Consider the following 23,729-nt stretch of genomic DNA (forward strand, 5'->3'; position numbering starts at 1 on the left):
CTTCTTGCTGCTCCAAGTCACAGCAGCACTCCCCAAAGAAAACATGAATCCACTGGTAGATCTTCTGTCTGAGATACTACCAGCCCAATCTGCATCTGTGTACCCATGTACACATATCTCTGTCCCAGTCTCATAGAATAGTCCACAATGTAAAGTAGACTTCACATACCTCAGTATGCGTTTCACAGCATCCAAATGCGGTTTTCGTGGAACCTGCATAAACTGACTCACCAACCCAACAGCATAGCTCAAATCTGGTCTGGTGATCGTCATGTAGATCAAACTTCCTACTATGCGCCTGTACATAGTAGGATCCTCCAAGATCTCTCCTGAATCTGCACTCAACTTGCCATTCTGATCCAATGGCACAGAAATAGGCTTACAGCCTGTCATACCATACTTGGACAACATGTCCAAGCCATACTGTCTCTGCAGTAATCCAATACCATGTGGTGACCTAATCACCTCAATGCCCAAGAAATATCTGAGCTCCCCCAGATCCTTCATCTAATCAGGCCTCTCTTTGCCTTTCCTGCAGGATAAATTTGACTTCAAATAGCAGCCCGAGCTGCATCTGGAGCTTGGTGCAAACTTCTGTCTAAGCAAGATCTTTACATCAAAGATCTCTGCATCATGGTCCCCCGTAATGATCAAGTCATCTACATAGATGACAACAAGCACAACCCCTCTATCACAATGTCTCACATACAATGAGAAATCTGCATTGGCTACATGAAAGCCAATAGTAACAAGATATTCAGAAATCTTGTCAGACCATGCTCTTGGTGCTTGCTTTAAGCCATACAAGGCTTTCTTCAACCTGCAAACATGCTCTGGGTGACCCACATCCTCATAACCAGGTGGCTGCAACATATACACCTCTTCTTGCAAATCCCCATGCAAGAATGCATTCTTTACATCCATCTGATGTAAAGACCATTGCTTTGACGCAGCCATTGCTATCACAACTCTCACCGTTGCCATCTTGGCAACTGGGCTGAAAGTTTCCTCATAATCAATCCCATATGTCTGCGTATATCCTTTGGCTACCAATCTAGCCTTGTACCTGTTTATGCTTCCATCACTGTTATGTTTAACTTTGTACACCCACTTGCATCCAATGGCTTTCTTGCCTTCAGGCAATTGCACTAAATCCCAAGTTTCATTTCCATATAGTGCATCCATCTCCTCATCCATAGCTTTCTCCCAACACACATTTCCAATAGCCTCATCAATGCATGTGGGCTCAACAACCTGCATAACCTTTGCCATATATGCATAGTGATGTGCCACATAACCATCATAAGTAAATCTCTGCACAGGGTTCTTCACTCTCTGTGATCTTCGCAGCTTTTCATTCATGGCTTCCATAGCCTTCTTTACACCAGAGGTGTTCTCATAGCTGGGATCCCAAGCTCCTCATCAAGGCTCATATCTGAGCCACTAGACTCTCCATCAACATGAGAATGCCCTGCAGAAATGTCAGGCATATCAAGGGGCTCAACCACTTTCTCTTTTCCTTTACGTGATGTAGTAATCACATTTGCAGGGCTGGTATTATGACGCAGCCTGCCACTCCATGGTCTATCAACAGACCCACTAGATGAGGACTCTCCTGGTCCACTCAAAGACTGTGATTGCTGACCTGCATTCTGTGCAACCACACTTCCACTCAAATCAGCCCCAACAGCTTCTTTTTCAGCAGCATACCAGCTGCTCATCTCATCAAATACAACATCCCTGCTTACCCTCAACTCACGTGTAGCAGGGTTATAACACCTGTATCCCTTTTGCTCAAGGGAATATCCAATAAACACACATTTTTCAGCTTTCGGATCCAGCTTAGTTCTCAGCTCATCTGGCACATGCACATATGCAATGCATCCAAAGACTTTCAGATGAGATAAATCTGGTTTTCTGCCAGTAAACCTCTCCTCTGGAGTTACATCATGTATGGCTGCAGTTGGAGTCCTGTTCATGATGTATACTGCTGTAGAAACAGCCTCAGCCCAATAGCAATGCGGCATATTCTTCTCTTCCATCAATGCTCGCGCAATCTCAGCAATGTGCCTGTTTTTCCGCTCAGCAACTCCATTTTGCTGCGGAGTATATCTGCATGTGAATTGTCTCCGAATACCATTCTTCTTCAAAAATTCAGAGAACTCATTGGAGAAGTATTCTCCCCCTCCATCTGACCTTAGGCACTTTACATATTTTCCTGTTTGCTTTTCAACCAAAACTCTGAAATTCTGAAAGTGAGTGAACACCTCACTCTTCTCCTTCATGAAATATACCCACACTTTCCTTGTGTGGTCATCAATGAAAGTGACATAGTACCTGCAGCCTCCCATAGATACGGTCTTCGTAGGACCCCATACATCTGAATGCACAACATCTAGTGCATTTTTGCTCACATATCTATTACGTGGAAACACATGCTTTGTTTGCTTCCCAAATTGGCATGCTTTACATATTTTCTGCATACCTTCCACTTTAAATTTTGGCAGCCCTGTCACAATTCCTTTTGTTTGCATAGACTTCAATCTCTGCACATTTACATGTCCAATTCTTTTATGCCATATGTCTGTGTCTGCAACAACTCCTGAACCATTTGCAAACATCGCAGCACTCATTTCAGGCATGTCTACCTCCAACGTAAACATTCTGCCCACTCTGTTGCCTTTTGCAACCAACCTGCACTTGTCTTTAAAGTCTTCGACATAACACCCATCAGGGTTAAACCTAACCTGCAAACCCTGCTCAATCATCTGGCCAACTAAAACCAGATTCTTTGTTATGTTTGGTACATGAAGTACATCTGCAAGGTACTTCACTTTGCCATCCTGCATAGACAATGGCACATCTCCAACGTGGGCAATTGGATGAGCAGTGTCATCCCTTGTTTCCACAAAACCTGGTCTTTCCGGGTTTTTCATCTCCTTGAACCACTCCCCATGACTCGTCATGTGGTTCGAAGCGCCTGAATCCACATACCATACATTATCTTTTTGTGCTGCATCAACATTTTCAGACATGGCATTCACAACATGCTGCATAACAAACAACCTTTCATTATCCTCATTATTTCTGCTTGAGGATGCATAGTTGTTTTGCTGCACTTTCCCATTTTGCATGTCAGCCTGCTTCTTATAACATTCTGACTGTACATGTCCAGGCTTACCACAATAATAGCATTCACGTGCATCATTATATTGTCTTTGCCAATTTCCACGGCCTCTTTGACTCCCCCTGCCTCTGAATTTTCCTCTTCCACCTGCGTGTTGTTGTTGTTGTTGATTCTGGGACTGTTGTTGCTGCTGCTGCTGCTGGCCATAATTCTGATTACCTGTTCGGCCACCTCCTTGACCGCGTCCACGGCCTCCTCTACCTCGTCCTCTTCCTGAACTCGTGTAGAAAGCCTGTTGCTCTGAACTGTTTTTACTTTGTGAAGACTGTTGGTCTTCACCCAAGTTCTTCTCTTCGATAATCAGCATAGACACCAAATCTGTAAAGTTGGGAATGTTTTCCCGAGTCTGAATAGACGTCTTGAACGCCTTGTATTGTGGCCCGAGACCACGTAGACAGACTTCCACCTTGTCATCATCATCTACTGACACACCAATAGATGCAAGGGATTCCACAATACCCTTTATCTTCAACGCATAGTCATTCACAGACATGCTCTTTTTCTCCACAGTGTGAAGTTCATTCTTCAACTGTATCTTACGTGCCTTGGTGTTTGTTTCATAAAGCTTTACCAAGGTGTCCCACGCCTCCTTGGGGGACTTGGCATCCTGAATGTGCCCAATCATGGTGTCCTGTATACTAATGGAAAGCCAATACATAACCTTCCTGGCTCCTTGGTTCCAGTCTTTAAACTCTTTCACATCTGCAGCAGTCGGATTTATATCCGGTATCTCCGGTGCCTCTTCATGCTCACCTTCTATGTAGTCCCAATAGCCTTTTCCCATCAGGAAATTTGTCAACCTGAACCTCCAAGCATGGAAGTTATTCTTATCCAGCTTCTCAACCACAATCTGTGTTATGCCATCATTAGACATCTTGCCAAACACACAATTTCACCAGAAACTGCACTCTGGTTTTTCTGCACAACCTGCAGTATTTTCTGCACAGCGGTACTGCAGTACTCTCAAATGTCACAACCAGTGACTTCAATGCACATACATACACCCAATGGCAAATGTAGACCTCTTTGCAGCACCCACAGTGTCTGCACAGTCAATCTGTCTTCCTGCAGTTCTTAAAACAGAGTTCTGCAGAGAATCGATGACTTACCCGTAGTGCTCGAAATCGCCTGCTTTCTGAAAAACGGAGGTCCAGACGCGCCCGAAACGCGTTTTCGGCCCGAAAATTGTAGTCCAAAGAACTGTATAGTTGCCCTATAGCTTTACTCCCGCGAAGAAAGCTCCTCAATCAGAGATCGTTTGCCGGTGCCTCCCGTAGAGCTCCCGACAAGGGTGTAGTCACCAACACAATAGGAAAGAGTAGTTGAAGCTCTTATCCTCGTACCGCTTCCTGTGGTTCTCTTGCTTGCAGCTCAGCCCTTAGCACGAACCAGGCTCTGATACCATGAAAAGATGCAGGAGGGAGGAGAGCTTGAGCTCTTGCAAGCACACACACACACTCACAAAACCCTAATAGAGAACATACAAGGTGAGAGGCTGAAAATCTTCTTCTTCTCTACTCAACACTCAACACACCATATACAAGAATAAGAGTACACACAATATGAAAGGTACTCAACCAAATACATACACGGGTTCTCTATAGTGTGAACCCGACTAAATGAGCTGGCGCTATAACTATGCCAGTCTCTAGAGTGGCTGTCACACAGCCTGGCCGCATATCACCACCAACCATGCCAGTGGTGTAAGTGTGGGGCCTATCCCCCAGGCGGGTCATCAGTGTCCACCGCCTCACTAGACGAGCTCGATATCTCAACATATTCTAATGTCGCTAGTAAGCTTCTTAACTCCTATCCTAATACACCACCTACTAACACATCTCAGGCCGACTGCATATTCTCTACGTTCACTCCTCAGCAGTAGATTTTTTCACTAACCCTCTCGCTCCCAAGGAGATACTAGCACCTCACCCGTCTCCCCAAAACGACACCCTCAAGAGGTATGCTATCCTGACGACACAATTTTGGAATCATTGTCTAGTGCAGAGTACGAGGGCTTGATTCGTGCTGGCAATCCTCTCTTAAAACCCAAGTTGATGTTCAAGGTTCTCATGCAAGTCATTCCATTTGAGCTAACAAGATAGATTATGCCAGAAGCCTACTCCGAGGTCACACCAACAAAGCAACACTATGTGCCATATCCTCTACGAGCACCTCGCCCTGATTTAGAAGAATTACTTCCCTTGGCTGGAGAGGGAACATTATGGACAAATGTGGCAAAGCACACAAAATTGGCCAATCCCCAATCAGCTGACCTGCTGGAAATCAGAATTGTCACCTTCATGATCAGCTACTGCTTCCGCACATGTGGAGGAAGCCTCACCGCGTACACACGAGGCGGCTATGCCACCATTGTCACAGATGAGACATAGCCCAAATTAGAGGATTTTGGAATACAACCAGACTGGCGAAAAGAGTACTTAATAATAACATAGTACAACCAAGTCTACATGTGCATGCCACCAACACAACAGGTTGACCATTATACATGCCAATTAAGAGAAGATGGACACCGTTGGAGTTTCAGGAAGTCAAATGGCGTGACTCCCATGTCTGTTACAACTTTTCGATCGTCATGCCAGCAACATTTCCAGACATATGGGAGCAAAGGAAACAAATGCTTACATGGATAAAAGCATAGCGAAGAATTTCGGATCCAGCAATCGTGGCAAGTGTTAGATTTTTGAAATTGCTCATGGTCCTAATTGATCAACCTAAAGAGCCCTATGATGGCTATGAAGCTGAGCAACTAAAGTTCGACATGAATGAAGGGCCATCTGATCGGGGCATGATGCTGTACTACCATCGTCTAAGGTGTATTCCGAGTTACATGCGTCACGTTCGAAGACATGGTGGACACAGGATTTTGACGCTCCCACTTAGCGTTCAGATGCACAGTCAGGAAGCTTCAATCACGAAGAAATTTCTACCGACATGAGTTCGGTGACCAAGTTTTTAGACCTCGATAACAGGTTCTGAGGACAGAACCTACATTAGGAAGGGGTGGATGTTAATCCCATTTTGAATTAACAAACATGCTCCTCCAATTGAGGACATTAATAACTGTCATAAAACGGCACTATAAAAGTTATACATTATGAGATATTGGCCACCCAAGGCCTAGTTGAGTAAGTTTTGAGCATCCAAGTGTGAATAAGAGCCAAATGTATATAAGGCATTTCCTCATAATGAAAAGACACAATCCCCTTTTATGCTATAGAGAGCTCTTCCTTGTGTCTTGAGAGAGATTGAGAGAGAGAGCATTCTAACATTGTACCTCTTCTATGCTTGTATGATTCATGTTTCATCATGATCTCCATTTTGTAACATGTCAACGGCATCTCTCACCATGCTCATACTAAAAAGGGATGACTACGAGGGACGGGCTCCTGGGGGTGGGGTATGGGTGACTGATTAGGGACTTGATAAAGGGAGGTGGCATAAGGTATACGTCAAAGTAATCAGGGTGGTGTGCTGGCAAGGAGGATCTTGGAAAAGCCTCCAAGCCTCCTTACAGTAATGTCCCAAGAATAGTTGGTATAATTCACGTTTAAGCTTGGCTAGGTAGGCTTTCTTTTTCCTTTTAACAAGGCAACAAAAAGCAATGTAGGCATGTCCATGTGTGATAGAGCCTTCGGCTACCTCGTAGTGGAGGTGGGTTTGGGTCTCTCAGCATTCCTCATCGTACCAACTATTCTATGGGACGTTTTCGCAAGGTGTCTTGAAGGTGGATTGGGTGTGAGGGAAAGCTATGGATGTTGATGTGTGGAGTTTTTTAGCCACCGGGGTAAAGTCATCCATGGGACCATGTTGATCTAGATCAAAGAGGCTATGGTAGTGGTAATTAGAATAGACGGGTGACGTTTCTTTGCTGAAGTGGTACTTCGGATATAGCGGGGATAGAGTATGGTGGATGGATGAGTGGTGTATGAGAGAAGTCCAAGTAGGCATAATTAGCTGCAACTCCAAAAGGTTTAGCTGAGAGAGCCCCGAAATGAGAGGTATCAATGAGAGAGCCTATGAGATAGTCCACTGTACTAGATCCATGTCTCTTAGGGTAACATGTAAATGCTATTATTGATCCATGTCTCTTAGGGTAACATGTAAATGCTATTGATCGTGGCCAACTGTTGGGCCTTTCGGCCACTCAATGGGACTCTTTTCTTATGCCTCCAGGAGCATAAACTCCAACCCAAACACAATATGCCATGGGAAACATGCAATGCATTAGTGAGGCAACCATCAACGTTGGCATAAAAAAACGGAGATTCTCACAGTGGGAAAAAAAGTAAATTTTTTGAGATACACACTCCGACGTCGACGCAAAAAACTAGAGATTATCACGCGTGAAAAGCTCAAGTTTTTCACACCATAAAAAAAATGATTCTTTTAAAGAAACTCATGTCGACGACGAGGTGAAAAACATAGATAATAACACCATGTTTTTCTTTTTCGAGATACTCATGCCAATGTTGGAGGAAAATCTAGAGATAATCATGTCGTTGAAAAACTCTTAGTTCTTCATTACAAAAACTCATGTTGATGCCGACGTGAAGAATTAGAGATAATCACTTTTTCACGCTGTGCGAAACCCCTTTTTTAAAAAAGAACTCATGTTGACTTTGGCATGAACAATTATTGATAATCATACCACGATTTTTGTTTTTTGAGATACTCATGCCAACTCCGATGTGAAAAACCAAAGATAATCGTACAAGAAAAGTTTTTTACACCATGAAAAATTAATGCTCAAATTTTGTTTTTGAGAAAGTCAGGCTGAAACCAGTGTGAAAAACTAGAGATAATCATGTCGTAAAAAAGAGAAAAGAAATACCTCCTAAACCTTAAGGCTTGTGAGCATGTTTTATGGCTCATTCCAACTCTTATTGGGCTCTTTAAATCTTTCCTTGAGTAGAACAAGCCAATTTGCATCGTTTTGCCCTTCGATCTATAACCATTTATATGGTAGTGATATGTGGGTGTAGGCTAATAATGGGTCGAGACACGTTTTTCCTCTTTAGAAGTTAGTGTATGTACACACTATTATGAGTGTGTGTAAGTGACCTTATCATGTCACTTCACTTATACTTCACTTACTCTCAATCAATCTACTTTTGAGTGTTGTACTTTTCTCTATCTCTACTTGCTTGTTGCATCTGTGTGTGGGTTGCAACCTTCATCTCCACTCCAATAATTGGTATCAAGGTAGGTTCTCTTTGCCCTCACCTACTAGTTATCTTCTCCTCGTCAATATGCTCTTATGATTATCTCATATTGATCTATCCTCTTAGATGGAGAAGGTATACCCTATAGTGTTTTGTTTTGAGGTGTTTCGGGCACGTTTTAAGGCTCGTTCGTATGCTGTAAAGTTTTCACACACATCCCGAGGGAGCATTGATTTGAACTTCATTTGTTTGATTTTGGGTTTTTAACAGTGTAGTGACATTTGGTACGTAGACAAAGCCATTGTCATTATCATTCGACATCGTATCTTTGAACTCATCATCAAACAACTTCGATAGCATCAGTATCATTATCATTAATTTTTTACATCCGTGTTAGTAACATTTCTGTACTCTATACTTTGTCATTTTTCATTCAGTTTGCATGTTTCCTTCATCATCAATGATCTATTGTTGGTGCCAATAACCATCTTGATTGCATTCACAATGGGCATTGACAATACCTTTAGTAGTTGTGATATTTGTATTTTGTGTCAAAAAATTATTGTTTGTAAGCTAAAATGGTAAACATTGATGTATTTAGGATGCATTCGGCTAAAGATAAGCTTAACAGGACCATCTATTTGTTGTGGTCCTATATATAATACATCATCATGTATTAGTTGTGCCAAAGGTATTTGGAATGTTATTCTTAGAATTGAGACATGCATGTCTTGCTAGCATAGGATATAACATGTACTTTGGATGATGACACTAGTTAGATGTAACTATGTATCTGCCTACAGTATTTGCTGCGCACCTCTCCCATAGTGGAACAAGTCAGCTGGGATGATAGGGATGCACATGCCCATGTATTGGTGAATTTTTTTGTGAAAAGGAGCATTCTTCCTCATATTCGCACATGTAAAATTTCTAAGCAAGCTTGGGATATGCTTTACCACGTGCATATAATAAGGTAGGAGTGGCCTACTTATGTAAATAGTTATTAGAGTCCAAGCATATGAATAGGGAAGCTTTAATGGATGGGTTCCTAAAGATCTCAAGGAGTAGCTTGCATGTATTGATGAGGTCTATCCAAACAGTTCATTGGTGTCTACTATTCTCACATCTTTATTGGATTCATACTAGGGTTTTGTATCCATCCACCATAGTTTTGCTCATGATGAAGGGTAATCTCGATCCCTTTATGTGGTGTGATGAGTTGGTTACAGTGCTCTTGCAAAAAGGGCAATCTCAACAAAATTAAGCTAGCATGCATGTGGGAGATTAGGCATTTACTGTCAGTCAAAAAGATAAAGTCAAAGCCTTTTCTCAAGGTGACTATAAGCCAAAGGTAGAATCAACCCAATCTTCTAGAAAGGATGGTGAGGAGGAGTAAATGTAAAGCCTTTTCTCAGAGTGACTATAAGCAGAAGGAAGAATTAACCCACCCAATCTTCTGAAAAGCATGGTGAGATTGATAAGCCTAAAAAGAAAGGCAAATGTAACTACTATTGGAAGTTGTTAAGGAAACCCTACCCTAATGTGTCGTGGAAAGTTGCCTATCTGTCGAGCTCGAGAAATGCTCAAGAGCTCCACCGAAGCCGCTCGTCACCGTCGTCCTCCCGCACTCATTATCACCTCGAGGCCGTTGCTGTAATCCAACGGGTGATGCAACCTCTCTTGCGAAGATCGTATAAGATCTCTGCGGAAGACGATCGTGTTTGTAACCTAATCACTCAAGTAAGAGGGAGAGAGGAAGAAGAGGGAAGCAAGAGAGAACAAGTAATTAGCACTGATGCCCCATTTCTGCCTCCTGCTCGCATTCCCCCCTTCCGCCTCTTGCGCCCGTGTTTGGGCGTCTCTCTCAGCTTTCCTCCCTTGCTCCTCTCCCCCTCGTAATTGCGTCCCTGCAACAGGCCTCTCCCGCCACCCAAGCACACGACGCCAACTAAGCCAACAAAAACCAACCCTAACCCAAACCTTTAACGTTGACTGGTCCTCGACCGCTTGTTACGAGCATAAGGCTACTATGAAGGCAACAATTACCCAAGAATGTTGCTTGTGCTCATCCACCAACTCCCCAAGAAGCTGTGAGACAAAGGGCTCCACGGTCGTCGGTTAGGCAACCCCAAGCACAACGAAGCCACCCACGCTGGTACGAAGCCACCCACGCTGGTGGGTGCCTACCATTGTGCTCAAAACTCAAGGCTTCCATGAAGGCAACACACACCTGTGGCTGCCCAAGTCACCATCAAAAGCCTATTCTCAACGTCGACAACCTACACCTAGCTCAAAGCCTCGTCGACCAAAAACCAAGCCTCGACCACCACGGACCTTCATCACTCGGCAATGATGGGTGCCCAAGCACCTCTTAGAAGCTCAAGGCTTCCATGACGGCAACTCCATCATTTGGCTTCCACAGCATACCTCTTAGCAATTTGGCCACACCACCCCAACCAAGCCGGTACTTGTTCAATAGACGAAGATGGTTTGGTGACCAATGGGCAAGCAAGTCTCCTCTTTCTCAACTAAATTCTACGGACTTGACCTTACCCAACCCATGGGCACTCAACAGCTCAATTTGCCCAACCCTTTCAAACCACAAAGCCGATGCTCCACCCTACCTCTCGAATTCGTCACCAGACCAAGGGGCAGTGCTACAAATATCAGAGCTTATCTAACCACTCAAAGATCAACTCAAGGGTAAGCTCGCTCACAAATGTAGCCAAATGGGCTACTTAGTACAAAACCCTCTTCTTGATAACTCAACATCCACGAGAGCCAAGATACCCATTATTGTTATCTTGGTTAAATTAAGGTACAGGTACAACTCTCCCGACCTTGCCACTGCCTTGTTCTTTTGCTTGTATAGCCGAATGGCGGAGATGTTAGTAAGGCCCGGAGTTGGCCCATTGTATCCCTCATACAATTGGGAGAATGAGGTTCGTCAATTGAGGCGAGTGATTGTGATGTTGCCTAGTTCTTAGGGCCTAGGCTAGTGCAGTGAATTAGCCCACCCTAGTGCGTAGACATCCCTCTTAGGGGCGAGAGGATCGAGCGACAGAGCCTGAGAGGGCAACATGCCAGCTTGAGTCCTCGCGAGTGGCCGACGTCGGTGAGGTGTATGGTCCCGTAGGGTTTTTTCCAACATGTAGAGGCTGGAGAACATCGCCATCAACATACAACATCTCAGAGCACAAGCAGTCTCCATGCAAGTTGCCTCCTTGTTCCTTTAGAATTCCCTCCTCCCCACTTGCTTACTAACACCATTGTTTTACTAACTTCTCTTTAATCATACCACCTGCCACTGGGATACTGGTCATTAAGTATTCCATGCTAGTCTCCTCATTCAAGTTCTCTGACTCCTCTAATAAGGATGTTCCGCCGCGCAAAGGCGGAAAAAAAAAAACAACACCCAAAAACAAAATAAAGAGTACTACTAGGCACATACAAGAAAGCGAATTCTTAAGAGCTATCAAACTAGCTGGATACTTAATTGTCGCCAGTACTCCACTAACTTCTTTCCATCTTACTAACTCTCCCATCCCCTCTCATTTTTGGAGAGACAGGAGAACCAACCAAGTGCGATACTTCCCCGCATGCCTCGACAACCTCTTATCGATCACGAGGACGCGATCGAGTTTAGGACAGGGAGTATGTTAACCACATATTTGTTAACACATTCTTACGACAACTATGTCTGCATACTTATGTAATGGGCATCGGCAATATATTGTAAATCTCGTCATTTGATGATTGAAACGTCCTAAAGACGCTCCCAAGTTTGAGTTTCGAAGGATAGACAAGAGGATCTTGGTCAGTTGGCCAAACCATAGAGAAAAGCCTTGTGATGATGTTTTGGGCGCCATGGGTCAGTTACTCTCGCGTGGCCTAGTGGTAAAAGTTTTGGAACTATAAAAGCCAATTTCTCTTATTTGTTACTCATTCTTCCATTTGTGCAATAGAAGTGGAGTGCTCTCTCTCCCTCTCTCTTGCAACTCCAATCAAGCATTTGCGGTGTGCTTAGGGCTAGGATTTGGGAGTGACCGGAGGAAGGAGAAGCGAGGGCTGGAGGACGGGCAAGAGGTGGACGAGGGAATCATGCAAGCGAGAAAGGGGTGACGTCTGGGGGGGAGAGGCACAATGCGAAGGGTATAGGGCAGGGCGAGCTCACAGCTCCAGGTGAAGAGAGTTTATAGCACCTTCTACACCTTTCTTATTTGGTAAGTGAACCAATGCTTTTCTACACCCCTCTTATTTGGTAAGTGAACCAAGTTTTCTTCGTGTGCATGGTCTCACGCTCTTGCTTCAACTTTGCTTTAATTGACCCTAAAGTGCGCTAGACAAATAACCATCTTATTAGAATCTCAACTTGGCGGCATTGTTCTACTCCCCGGGCATAATCTATATGCTCAGTGCGTCTTTTTTTGCTTAAACATAGGCTGTAGGTGATACAATTGGCAGCCAGCATTGAGCTAACATTTAGCCATAAACGCAAGGAAGAAGTGGTCCATCTGTTGTTCTAACTATGCCCTAGTGCAAAACGCAAGCGCCACAACTTGTAGAGTAGAAAACGCGGGGTTAAATCAGCAAAAAAATGCATCTATCTTAAGTGTAGCACCATCATCTTCTACGAGTACTTACAGCATGACACAACAACATTAGATTTAGGGCTTTCCAAACACATGGTAATAATCATCTGATTAAGCACTCTCATTCATCAAAGTTTAGGGCTTTTTGCAGATATTTAAGGGTTTTCAGAGGTAGCAAGGGAAGTTTTGAAATAGACAAGTTCAAATGGCATCAACTTCTGGACAGCTTCTGAACATGGCAGACAAAAATGTCTTTATAATGAGGGTTAGCTTGTGGTCCGTGGTCAACGGCACCGACAAGAAACCAGGCAACAAAGCAGTTGAGAAGATTCAAAGTTGATAAGATTGAAATGACAAGGTCATCGCTCTCATCAGGCCTGCATTGTCTTACCATCAAGTTCACCATGTGGACTTCAACAGAAGTACTAATGAGGTATGGGACAAATTGGGAAATTTGTTTGGCAATAAGATAAGCAACAATAAAAATTGGTTTGGTTTAAAAATGAGTGAAGAAGAGATCTTGGGACAACACTTTAGCACATTTGGCTCTATTCTCCAACAACTCTCAAGCCTAGCAGTGAATGTTGAAGAAGATGATAGGAAGGTTGTTCTAGCATAGAAGAAGATGTTCAGAAGAAATCACTAAGTTTTCAGAGATTTTGACATTTTTGAGAGTGGCCAGAGAGACACCCTATGATGACATACTTTTAGTGTTGATAGAAGAAGACCGTCGTCTCTTAAGGATCAAGGTGAAAAGGCATTTGATGTAGACAAAGCTATGGCAACCAAATGGAAAGGGAAGAAACGAGCCATGGAAATCAAGTGCAATTATTGCAAGAATCTTGGTCACATAGAAGCAAAATGTTGACAAACAAGAAGATGCCAAAGGAACATGAAAAAGAGCATGCAAACCTTGTAGTTGAGGAAGAACAAGAAGAAGATCATGAACCAAAAGACAATGCATTCACTGTGACCAGTGTACCAATCTTTATCTTAAGGAGGAAGATTATGATTGGGCCTTCTAGTTTCTATTATGTTTGAGTCATGGTTTTTCTACTCGTGAAGTCTCCTAAAATATGAAGATTTTGTAGACATGGGTTCTTTGCGCAAGAAGTTCAAGGGAATAAGGGGGAGAGGGAGAGCTTGAGTTTCTTGCAAGCACGCACGCACACACACACACACACACACACACGCGAGAGAGAGAGAGAGAGAGAGAGAGAGAGAGAGAGAGAGCAAGACACAAGAGAGAGATGGATGGTTGAATTTTCTTCTATCTTCTTCTCTTCTCTACAACCATTAACATAAAGAGATAAGAGTACATACTATAAGGAAAAGTACTCTCCTACTATAACATACAATGGTCGGTCCTAACTAATAGCATGATGTCTATGTCTGTCTTTTTTACACAAAGTGAAAAATCTGCATTGGATATCTGAAATCCAATGGTAACAAGATACTCCCTAATCTTGTTTAATCATGCTTTGGGTGCTTGCTTCAAGCCATATAGGGCTTTGCGTAACGTAACCTGCACATAAAATCTGGGTGTGCATCACTCATAACCCGGTGGCTGCATCAAGTATACTTCTTGCAAATCACCATGCAAGAAAGCATTCTTTACATCCATCAGATATGTAAAGGCCAACCCTTTACGGCGGCCATAGCAATGACATCTCTCACGATTGCCATTCTCACAACCAGGTCGAATGTCTCCTCATAGTCAATGCTATAGGTCTACGCATAACCCTTGGCAACCAATCTTATCTTATACATGCTCATTAATCCATCTGAGTTATCTTTTAAATAAAGGTTCTTATGTACTCCCAAGATATTATTCCACCATGCAAGTAAGTAAATGCTTATGTTCATTCCTTTGTAAGGAGTTCTTATGTCTACTTTCAGTTCGTCAGTCCTTGCCACTGTAGGCAGATTTCTGGTGTATGGGAGGGAATTTTAACATGCTAGAGTCGACTTAGAACAAACTCAGAGGTGGCATGGCTACAGTATCTAGTATAGAGTACTCGGCTTGGGAGAAGGTGATTTTGGCTCGCAGAGGACAGCACTCTTGGCATCTTCCAGAGTTTGGATGCAATCCTAAGTTTTTCTAGTTCTGACATGAGGAGTACTGGCCCTAATCTCTCCATATTAGATCGGTTATATGCAAATGAGTGGGCTTGTGGTCGTGGTGGCATGATTGGTATTTTGGTAGGCACTTCTTTCTCCAACCATACACCGGTTATTCTCTTCTTGGAGGACCCCTGGAGGTAGGACATACATTTGAGTACTCAGATTCCTGATAGCCTCATCTAGGACTTTGAGATTTGCAGTAAGATTGAGAGGATTCGGGAGGGCCTAGATTTTCACTGAGGAGCAGCCGTAGTCGCCTTGGATCCGCCAAGGCCATCAACCACCCTTTCTCCTTGACTTCATTCATGGTACACATACCCGCTTTGTTCTGGAATGGAGCATCCTGGACAACATCTTCACCTTCGGGGAGGCAACCGCTTCGGCCATAGGCTGCGCTAATAGGATTTGATTGTTCTCCCTCTGGATTTCGAGAAAGCCTATGACAGAGTTGATTGGGCGTTTTTGGATGGAACGATGTGCAAGATGAGTTTTCCAAAGAAGTGGGTCCAAGGTGTTTCGAGACTCTACTCGGCTTCACACAGCCAGTTTCTTATTCAAGGAGCTCGATAGATTCCCGCTCGCTTGGTCCGACAGGGCTGCCCTCTAGCGCTTTCTCTCTTCCTGCTTGTCGCGGAGGCCATGAGCAATTTTCTCTCCGCCCAAGGGATAGGGCTTCAAGGACTACGTCTTCCCATCCGTGTGTAGGAGGAGTGGCTTGATTTGGAGTTCGCCAATGACACGGCAACATACCTATCGGGGGACGAGGGAACCTCCAAAGACTTGCCGAGGTGATTGAGATCTTTCTTCGTGCTTCTCGGGCATAGATCAATTGGCACAAGTTGTGTGGTTTATGGGTTGGCTCATCGCCCACCCTGACCTAGCGTCCAATTGAAGCTTATCAGTGGGTCAAGGGCACTCCGGTTTCTTATCTAGGATGCCAAGTTGGCATTGATATCTCCCCCGAGCAACAGCTAGCCCCTCTTGTCTGAGCATTCGGAAGAAGCTGCTATACTGCAACTCTGCCAATATCTCCTTAGCTGGCCGGGTTGTGGTGGCAAACTAGATTGGTTAATCACCTCCTGCTAGTCTTTCTCTCGGGCTTGTATTGGTCAGGTTCAACGTTTGATCTGCAACTTTCTATGGCAGTGACGGGAGACTAAGCGGCCTAGGACAAGGTGGCCTGGAGAGTGATGCCGCAACGCAGAGGGGGCCTAGGCATCATCAATCCCTCCATTCAAAGCCATGCCCTTTTGGGCAAATTGATTGTTTGAGGCCTTCTTCTAGGTGGTGAGCCTTGGAAGGACTTCCTCCTAGCTAGGATCTCCGCCAACACCCTGATCCTAGGAGAGGCCCTTGGCCTCAAAGCACAAGATGGATCTTCACAGAGATGCGGGATGTGGCTTCAGCCTAGCATTCAAGGACACATTTGTAGCCAGTCTCATGCGTGCTTTTGGGATCATATCAAGCCGCCCTTTAGCAATTCGCTCTGGTAGTCTCCAAGGATCCTCTTCACCAGCCATTGATTTGGAACCCCATGGTATGTCTACCTAGCAATCACGTGCTCGAGGCTCGTGCGCACGTATGATGGGAAGCTTTGAGCATGGGCCTGCTGGCTAGGCCGCTTGGAGATTGGCTCACATTCAGATAGCTGCCCCCTGAGGCCTAAGAGAGGAGCCTTACTGAGATCCGGGGCAAGGATAGACTTAGCCTCGACATCGACTCCGCCACCCCCCAGAGTGGTTGGGCCGGATACTAGGCCCTCCCCCCCTCCCCCCCCCCAATGGATGGGAGTGTTCACTAGGCACGATATACACCTTGCAATTAATGACACAGATGAGGCGTTCGTCTTACTTACCTTTTCTATCGCGCTTCATGGTAGATTGGAGAGAGCAAAGACTCCCTTAGAGGACTTCAAGGGATGCACCTTAAAGAGGGTGAGGGTGATTTGTTTTCATGCACATGAGTGGCACATTGACTGTTAAAACCCTAAAGATCTCTCTAGCTAATCACTATGCATAAACATGTATAAACCAGGCATATACTCATCCACCCAACCACCCCCGAGCCCAAGGGTGCACACATAAATACAATGAAGTACCACATACCTAGCCTTGGTGTCCCATACCACCAAGAGATATGACTTCATTCCACCCCCTTTTGGCTTCCACTGCACGGCTAGGCCATAGGATTCGGATGTCAAAGGTAGAGAGCACTCCAGCAACGGTAGTATGTTGGCGGTCCCAAGGCCTCCCGCCGCGCGCACTCTCAAATTTTTGGAAGCGGTTGTTGGATAATTTTCGGCCGTGGAAGATGACTCTTTTCATGTGGCAATTGGCACAAAGGAGCTTGGCAATTGGCACGTGGTTGGCCATTAGGGGTAGACCAACAATATATCCGAGATGTGGCCATGGGCCACTAAGGCCGCGGTTGTCACGTCATATGAGGAGGAAGGTGGGGGACTAGCCCTTCAAGTTTCTCGCCTTCGCATTTCTGCAGTGCCAATCCCAGCTCCATCCACAGGTCACTAGTCACCAGGCTCTTGCCAGAGATGGGGGATTTACAAAGTAGTATAGCTGCCTGGCACATATGGAGAGCTTGATGCACCGAAGCCATCAAAGGCACCCTCACCCCGCTAGTGGAGTCCATCCGGAGAATTTGGCTTGATATATTCATAACGTCCATGGTCAGTGGGGGCAACTTTAGGGTGGCTCAAACCGCATGCGGAGGCACCAAGAGGCCTTTCTGAGGATCTGGCATTATGGTCCCTTTCTCACTAACAGCGGTGGCGAGCCCAATTCAGCATTACAAACCACGTGTGTGGTTGTTTCCCCCTCCCCCTATTGTATGAGATAGCCTTCTCCTGCTAGAGCAGCCAGCCGGAGGAGAGAGCATCCTCCCCTTTCATGCACCTTGACTCTTGTTTTGCAGTTGAGGATGAGTTTGTAGGTAGCCTTTTTGGGTGTTTTCTCAGTAACTAATAGAAGGATCTTTTTCCTGGGAAAAAAAAGGAACGTGTAGAAGAGCAGGGCACCTTCCAATGTGGTACAAAGGCAAATCGAGAGTCCCATGCTAGGAATCAGGCGCTACAAGTCCATCCATCCAAGGAATGCAAGATGGCAGAGCATCTGAGTTTGAGATGGGCAGGATGGGCCTGCAGGGAAACACTGGTGGGGAGCATTCTCTCGGAGGAGATGTTGGGCCAAAAGGGACCCCAAGTCTTAGAAAATGGTGCCCCACTGCATGCCACTTAGCGGGGGTAAAAGCCCTACTATTTGTTGGCCGCATGGTCGAATGGGTGGCCACCGCCACCCATTCGACCATGTCTCTTGTTGTGTAGATCTTCCAGTATCTACCTATGGCAATTCACCCTGTCAAGTTCACCCCAGGCTCCACACATCTCCCCTTACCAAAAAAAGGTGCTAAGCAGCTGTGGATATATCTGTATGCACATGTATCGGGTAGGGATAAAGCCAAGTCACAAGTGTCCACTCAGCTTGCGAACCAGGCCTAACTACTGTGACAGAAAAGCTTGAAACAAGCTCACCTCCTCATAGATAACTAACTAGGGCAAGAGACAAGCTTGAAACAAAGTCAGAGATTTATAAGACATTCTAATGCAAGGTCTCAAGAAATGTCTGGGGATGCTCTAGAGTTTTGTGATGATCAAGACTTGAATGACTACATATGTTGACCCCAAAAATGCACACGTTTGGGTGAAAGCATGCTAACGTGCTATGATAATAGATAAACAGAAGAACTTCCTGATTGTCAAGATTAACACCATCTTCCATGTGTTTTTTCTCATCAAGTCAGCCAGAGTCACGCGTGCAATTTCAACCTCTCCTACTTAGAAGGGGTGCCCAGAACACTTGCCATAGAAGGCTCTCAAATTCTAGTAATTACCACACAACAAAAAAGAAGGGGAAAAACGAAAGAAAGATTGGCTGTAATCTGTAAACTTGCAGTATCTATTAAGAAGAATGCAGTGCCTTGAGTGGAGCAGCCATGAATGATTTTGCCACCTGCTTTGGGATGGCACTACCATAAAGGGTGGTCCTTTGCTGAGGGATCCTCCCAACAGAGCATATCAAAGCTTCCATCTCTGGAGGAGTGAGCTCTTCACCTGCATCATTCCACCGGTTAGAATTAAATCCTTTAATGCATAGAGTATGTTTCACATTCAAACCAATGCTGGTGCTTCTGCTTCATCCAAGTTGTGATTATGAAGATTAGTTAAACTGGCGGTTATGCTATACCATAGGATGCTCCAGCTGCACGAGTTATACTCTCATTCATAAGAGAACCACCCATATCATTGCAGCCTGCCATCAACAATGCTTGTGCTCCAGTAGGTCCCATTTTCACCCAAGATGCCTGAAGACCAGCAGGATTACACATTCAAAACATGTGCATACAATTGCAAGCATTACAACACTGCTATTATACAAGTGTATATCTTAGCAAGAAATTAAGCCTTTAAAGGAAGATAAGCATATACTTCATGAAGATAAACTAGAAAGAGAAACTCTGGTGGATGTGAAGGATTTCCCGCATGCAACAATTGCATACATAAACATATGATTGCATGATGGCAACACGCGCATGTGAGAGATGCACACATAAACATGAGTACATGCTTGGTACCGCATGCCCCACATCCTTATTCAACAAGGCAAACAATCACTCCATGTGCATGCGTGCACACACATACTAAACACCAACAACCCCCCACCCACCTTGTGCCCCCTTCCCATCCAATATCAACCTGTATGTTTGTAATATAGGAGTGCACCCAAATACCAACCTGTAGGACACGCGGTCATGGATACTTTTGATTCTCAACAGCACGTTCAGTCTTGGATGTATGTGTTGCAGCATGATCTTTTCTTGCCCGAAATCATCGCTATGACCATGGAGAGACAACATGTGCTCTCGGATCACTTCCCTCTGGTTTTGGAATTGTTGCACCATCCTGTGGATGCTTATAGAAGAATGTTGAGAAAGCTACCATTGCGTTTTAATCAATCCTTTTTGGATCATGAAGTTTTTCATGTGTTTATGTTGCAGGTGGTGCAACACTTTGTGGACAGGGTCAGGGAAGATGGAATGGGGGCTTGGCAAGTGTTTTGTGGTAATTTGCAAAAGCTTGCACGTCAATATGGAATTGCCAATGCTTCAGCGCAGCGTGCTTATTTGCAAGAGGTGCAAGCTCTCTTGAATGCCTTTCAATCCCTAGCTCTGTCTGGCCAGAGAAGTGACGAGCTTGATGGTGCGATCTCTTGGTTGGGTCACGGGGTGCAAGCTATTCAAGACAGGCAGTATGTGAAATTCAAGCTCCTGGCAAGGGAGAATATTGTGCGTTTACAAGATCGGCAAGGGGTTATTATTATTACTGACCCGGTTGGGGTGGTCGACATTTGTATGGACTTCTACAGGGACCTTTTGGGACCCCCGCGGGTGGATTCGGCTGAGGTTATGGCAGCCTGGGACTTCTTGTTTCAGCAAGTTAGGAATCAGGTCTCTCCCAATTTGGCAGCTGATTTGGATGCACCAATTACAGAGGGGGAGGTGGAAACTGCACTGCTTCATTTGCCACGGGGGAAAAGTCCGGATTGGGATGGCCCCACGAATAAACTTTTCACAAAGTTTGCTCAGGATTTGAAAGTACCTTTGACGGCTATTTGTCAGGAGGTATGGAGCTCAGGTTTCATGCCTTCAAATTGGAAGATTGGACTGCTCCGTCTCTTGCCCAAGGTGCCTTCTCTTGTTCATTTGACGCAATGGAGGCCATTCAGTCTTATGGGAGCCATGTATAAGATATTCACAAAGGTGTTGGCTAATCGTTTACAGAGGGTTCTTCTGTCTCTTGTTCACCCTTGCCAATATGGCTTTATCAAAGGCCGGGATATTCTCCATAATATTCTTAATGTGCAAATAGGCGTTGATTATGCAAAAGCCACGAAGCACGAGGTGGTAATGGTGTAGCTCGACTTGGAAAAAGCTTTTGATCATGTTAATTGGTCTTTCCTGTCTCGCAGCTTATGACAACTTTGGGTTTTGGGCCTCCAATCTGATTTACACGATCAATAGCGGGGCAGAAGCCCGTGTTCTGCTAAATGGTGGGCTGACTCAGGGTGTTGGCTTGACTCGGTCTTTGCAGCAAGGATGCTCTCTTAGTCCACTGCTTTTTGCTATTGTCACACCCCAAAATTTCCTTGCTAGATAAAATGGCTAAAGATGGCCAACTTGTGGGTCTGCAATGTGCATCTGCCGAGTGGTTAACAATTGGTGGGTCACACCCTTGCAGATGACTCTTTCATGTTCTTGAGGGTTGACAAAAGCAATGTTACTTGTACTATGGAGACTTGGGATCTGTCTGCTCACGCTTCCAGTTTGTGCATTAACATTGAGAAGCGCGGCATTTGGGCTACCCTGTGGGTGTTGATGTATCGACTAGGGAATTGCTGAATTGGATGGTCACCCATATTCATGACAAGTTTTTGTACTAGAAGTCCCAAGGGTGGCCTCTACATGTCCGCCTTAAAGTGGCCCAACTTATTATGATACAGATGGTCTCTTTTTTCCTTCCTTTGATACCATGTGGCATGGAGTAAGAAGTCGTTGGGTGAGTTAATGCAGCATGTGCGATTTATGCTGTGGAAAAAGCAAGGTGATAGGGCTGGATAGACTTGGATCTCTTGAGACTTGGATGCATATTACCAAGCCTAAGAGATTAGGGGAAGGAGCTCTGTTGGATGTGTGCATTCATCTTTTGGCTTACCGTTGGTCCTTGTTTCAAGACCTGTGTCTTTAAACGCAGCCTTGGGTATATATGGCCCGCAAACTTATTGCGGAAGTGGGTATTCATCAGGGTAAGACAATAATTTCTCCATCACGGTGGGAGATTTTGAATAGGGCACATACGGTCAAGGTGCCTGCTTCTGAATTGCTTTCACATTTGCTGATCTCCTGGCAAGAAGTCTTATCCCATACTCGTTGGAATCCACCAAAGAATAGGCTGCATGCAACTCCTTGCAAAGAGAGCCTTTTGTTACCACATGCGCTGTGACTTGGCCAGGGAGGGATGATTCCTGCAAGCAGCTGAACCGTATGGCTAGGTTGCGCTTGGTGCGGGTGGCTGATGCATTGATACTACCGAGGTGGGGCCGGGTTTTATCTTCCCGTCAGATTCGTCATTATTTCAAGGTTACCACATCTTATAGTATACTGTGGAGTGTGCTTAAGGAGAAATTAGATTCGTTTGGGAATATTCCGGCCCTTCAGGCTGCTTCACCATGCGCTGATTGGATGCTTAAAAAGCCTGGGGATCTTATGCTAGTGTCTGCTAACCAAGTCTACCATTTGTTGGTTAAGGATAAGAGGTAGGTTACTGAAAAAGCCAACAAAGTCACACGGGTAGCTCAAAGACGCTCGTGGTGGAAGCATACATTGATGGGTGTTTGGTGTTCTAAGATCCCTTTTGAAGGGAAAGTCTTTGTTTGGTGGGTGTTGGTGGGAGGTTTGCCTCATGGGATCAATTGTGCAGGAGGAAGCTTGCAACATGCCTTTGTGTTTTCTGCACCACTTGCCCAAAGAATAGCCACCATTTATTTATGCATTGCCTGGCTGCTAAACGTGTTTGGGATTTTGTTTCCCGAGCTTGGTAGTCCATTGCACACACATGTTTCGGTCAGGGATTGGGTTTTCGGCAATCTTCCGGGTGCAATAGTGCACTTGTGGATTTGTTTCATTTCTTTAGGTGGATTGGTTTGGGGCACATATGGCTCACCCGAAATGCATTCATCTTCGATGGCCAATCGGGTATACAGGGCCATATTGGACGAATTCGGGGCTTGCTGTTGTGGCAGCTTTCAGCCATGGCTTCCGCGCATGTGATAGGCCAAGTGTTGGCTGCTTCTTGGATTCGGATCGCCTGCATGGTTCCATTGTGTGTATAGTTGATAGAGGGTTTTTTCCCAGTGCCATCGACACTGCTCGGGAAAATGTATCAGTTATCTGGATTGTCTACTATTTCTGTCCCCCCTCCCCCCTTTTTCTGAGTTTGTTTGTGTTCTAGCCCAGCTGTTGGCCATGAGGCCTGTGTACATTACCTGTGCATAATATTACGTTCTTACTCTTAGGGAGAAAAAAAATACCAACCTGTATGTTTGTAATGTAAGGATGAAGCACAAGCCGAGAAATGGCATGCATAAGTATACACTCCCGTCTTGTGGGACCTTTCCTAGACTTCCCTTTCAAGAAAATGGGGGCCTGCTCAACAAAAAACATTAAACAAATGAGCATGCTTTTAACATTCATTTTACTTCTTCAAAGTGTTTTCAGGTGTTACAGCACAAATGAGCTAATACCTCCATATGCACAAAAGGAAGTGGGACAAACTCTGTGAACCCCCCTGTTCTCTTCTGCAATTCTCTCAGACAAAGCAAGTGTCTGGCCCTACACTTGCAAAATCAAGAGGTCAATGCCTTACTATATTTCATGCCCCATGCCCTCCTTCTCAAAAGGTGTACAGTTGTATGCAAGCAAAACATTACCAATGCTGAGGGCCATCAATGTGGCCAAACATGATTGTGGCAGTGCTTTTCAATCCAGCTGCGTGGGCAGTTTGCATTACCTGGAGCA

General features: G+C 44.9%; 1 protein-coding gene across 1 annotated transcript in view; it reads right to left on the minus strand.

The window, feature by feature from the left end:
• Positions 1 to 18,794: 18,794 nt before the first annotated feature.
• Positions 18,795 to 23,729, minus strand: part of LOC147608200 (uncharacterized) — a 138,396-nt gene continuing 133,461 nt past the window's right edge. Inside the window, 5 exon segments of the mRNA XM_086789112.1 lie at positions 18,795 to 19,209; positions 19,343 to 19,460; positions 23,247 to 23,357; positions 23,456 to 23,543; positions 23,642 to 23,721. Coding sequence (XP_086645238.1) covers positions 19,058 to 19,209; positions 19,343 to 19,460; positions 23,247 to 23,357; positions 23,456 to 23,543; positions 23,642 to 23,721 — 549 coding nt within the window. The 3' untranslated portion in view covers positions 18,795 to 19,057.

The sequence above is a fragment of the Cibotium barometz genome, chromosome 53, assembly GCF_041138505.1.
Source record: "Cibotium barometz isolate CiBa-2024 chromosome 53, ASM4113850v1, whole genome shotgun sequence".
Taxonomy (NCBI): domain Eukaryota; kingdom Viridiplantae; phylum Streptophyta; class Polypodiopsida; order Cyatheales; family Cibotiaceae; genus Cibotium; species Cibotium barometz.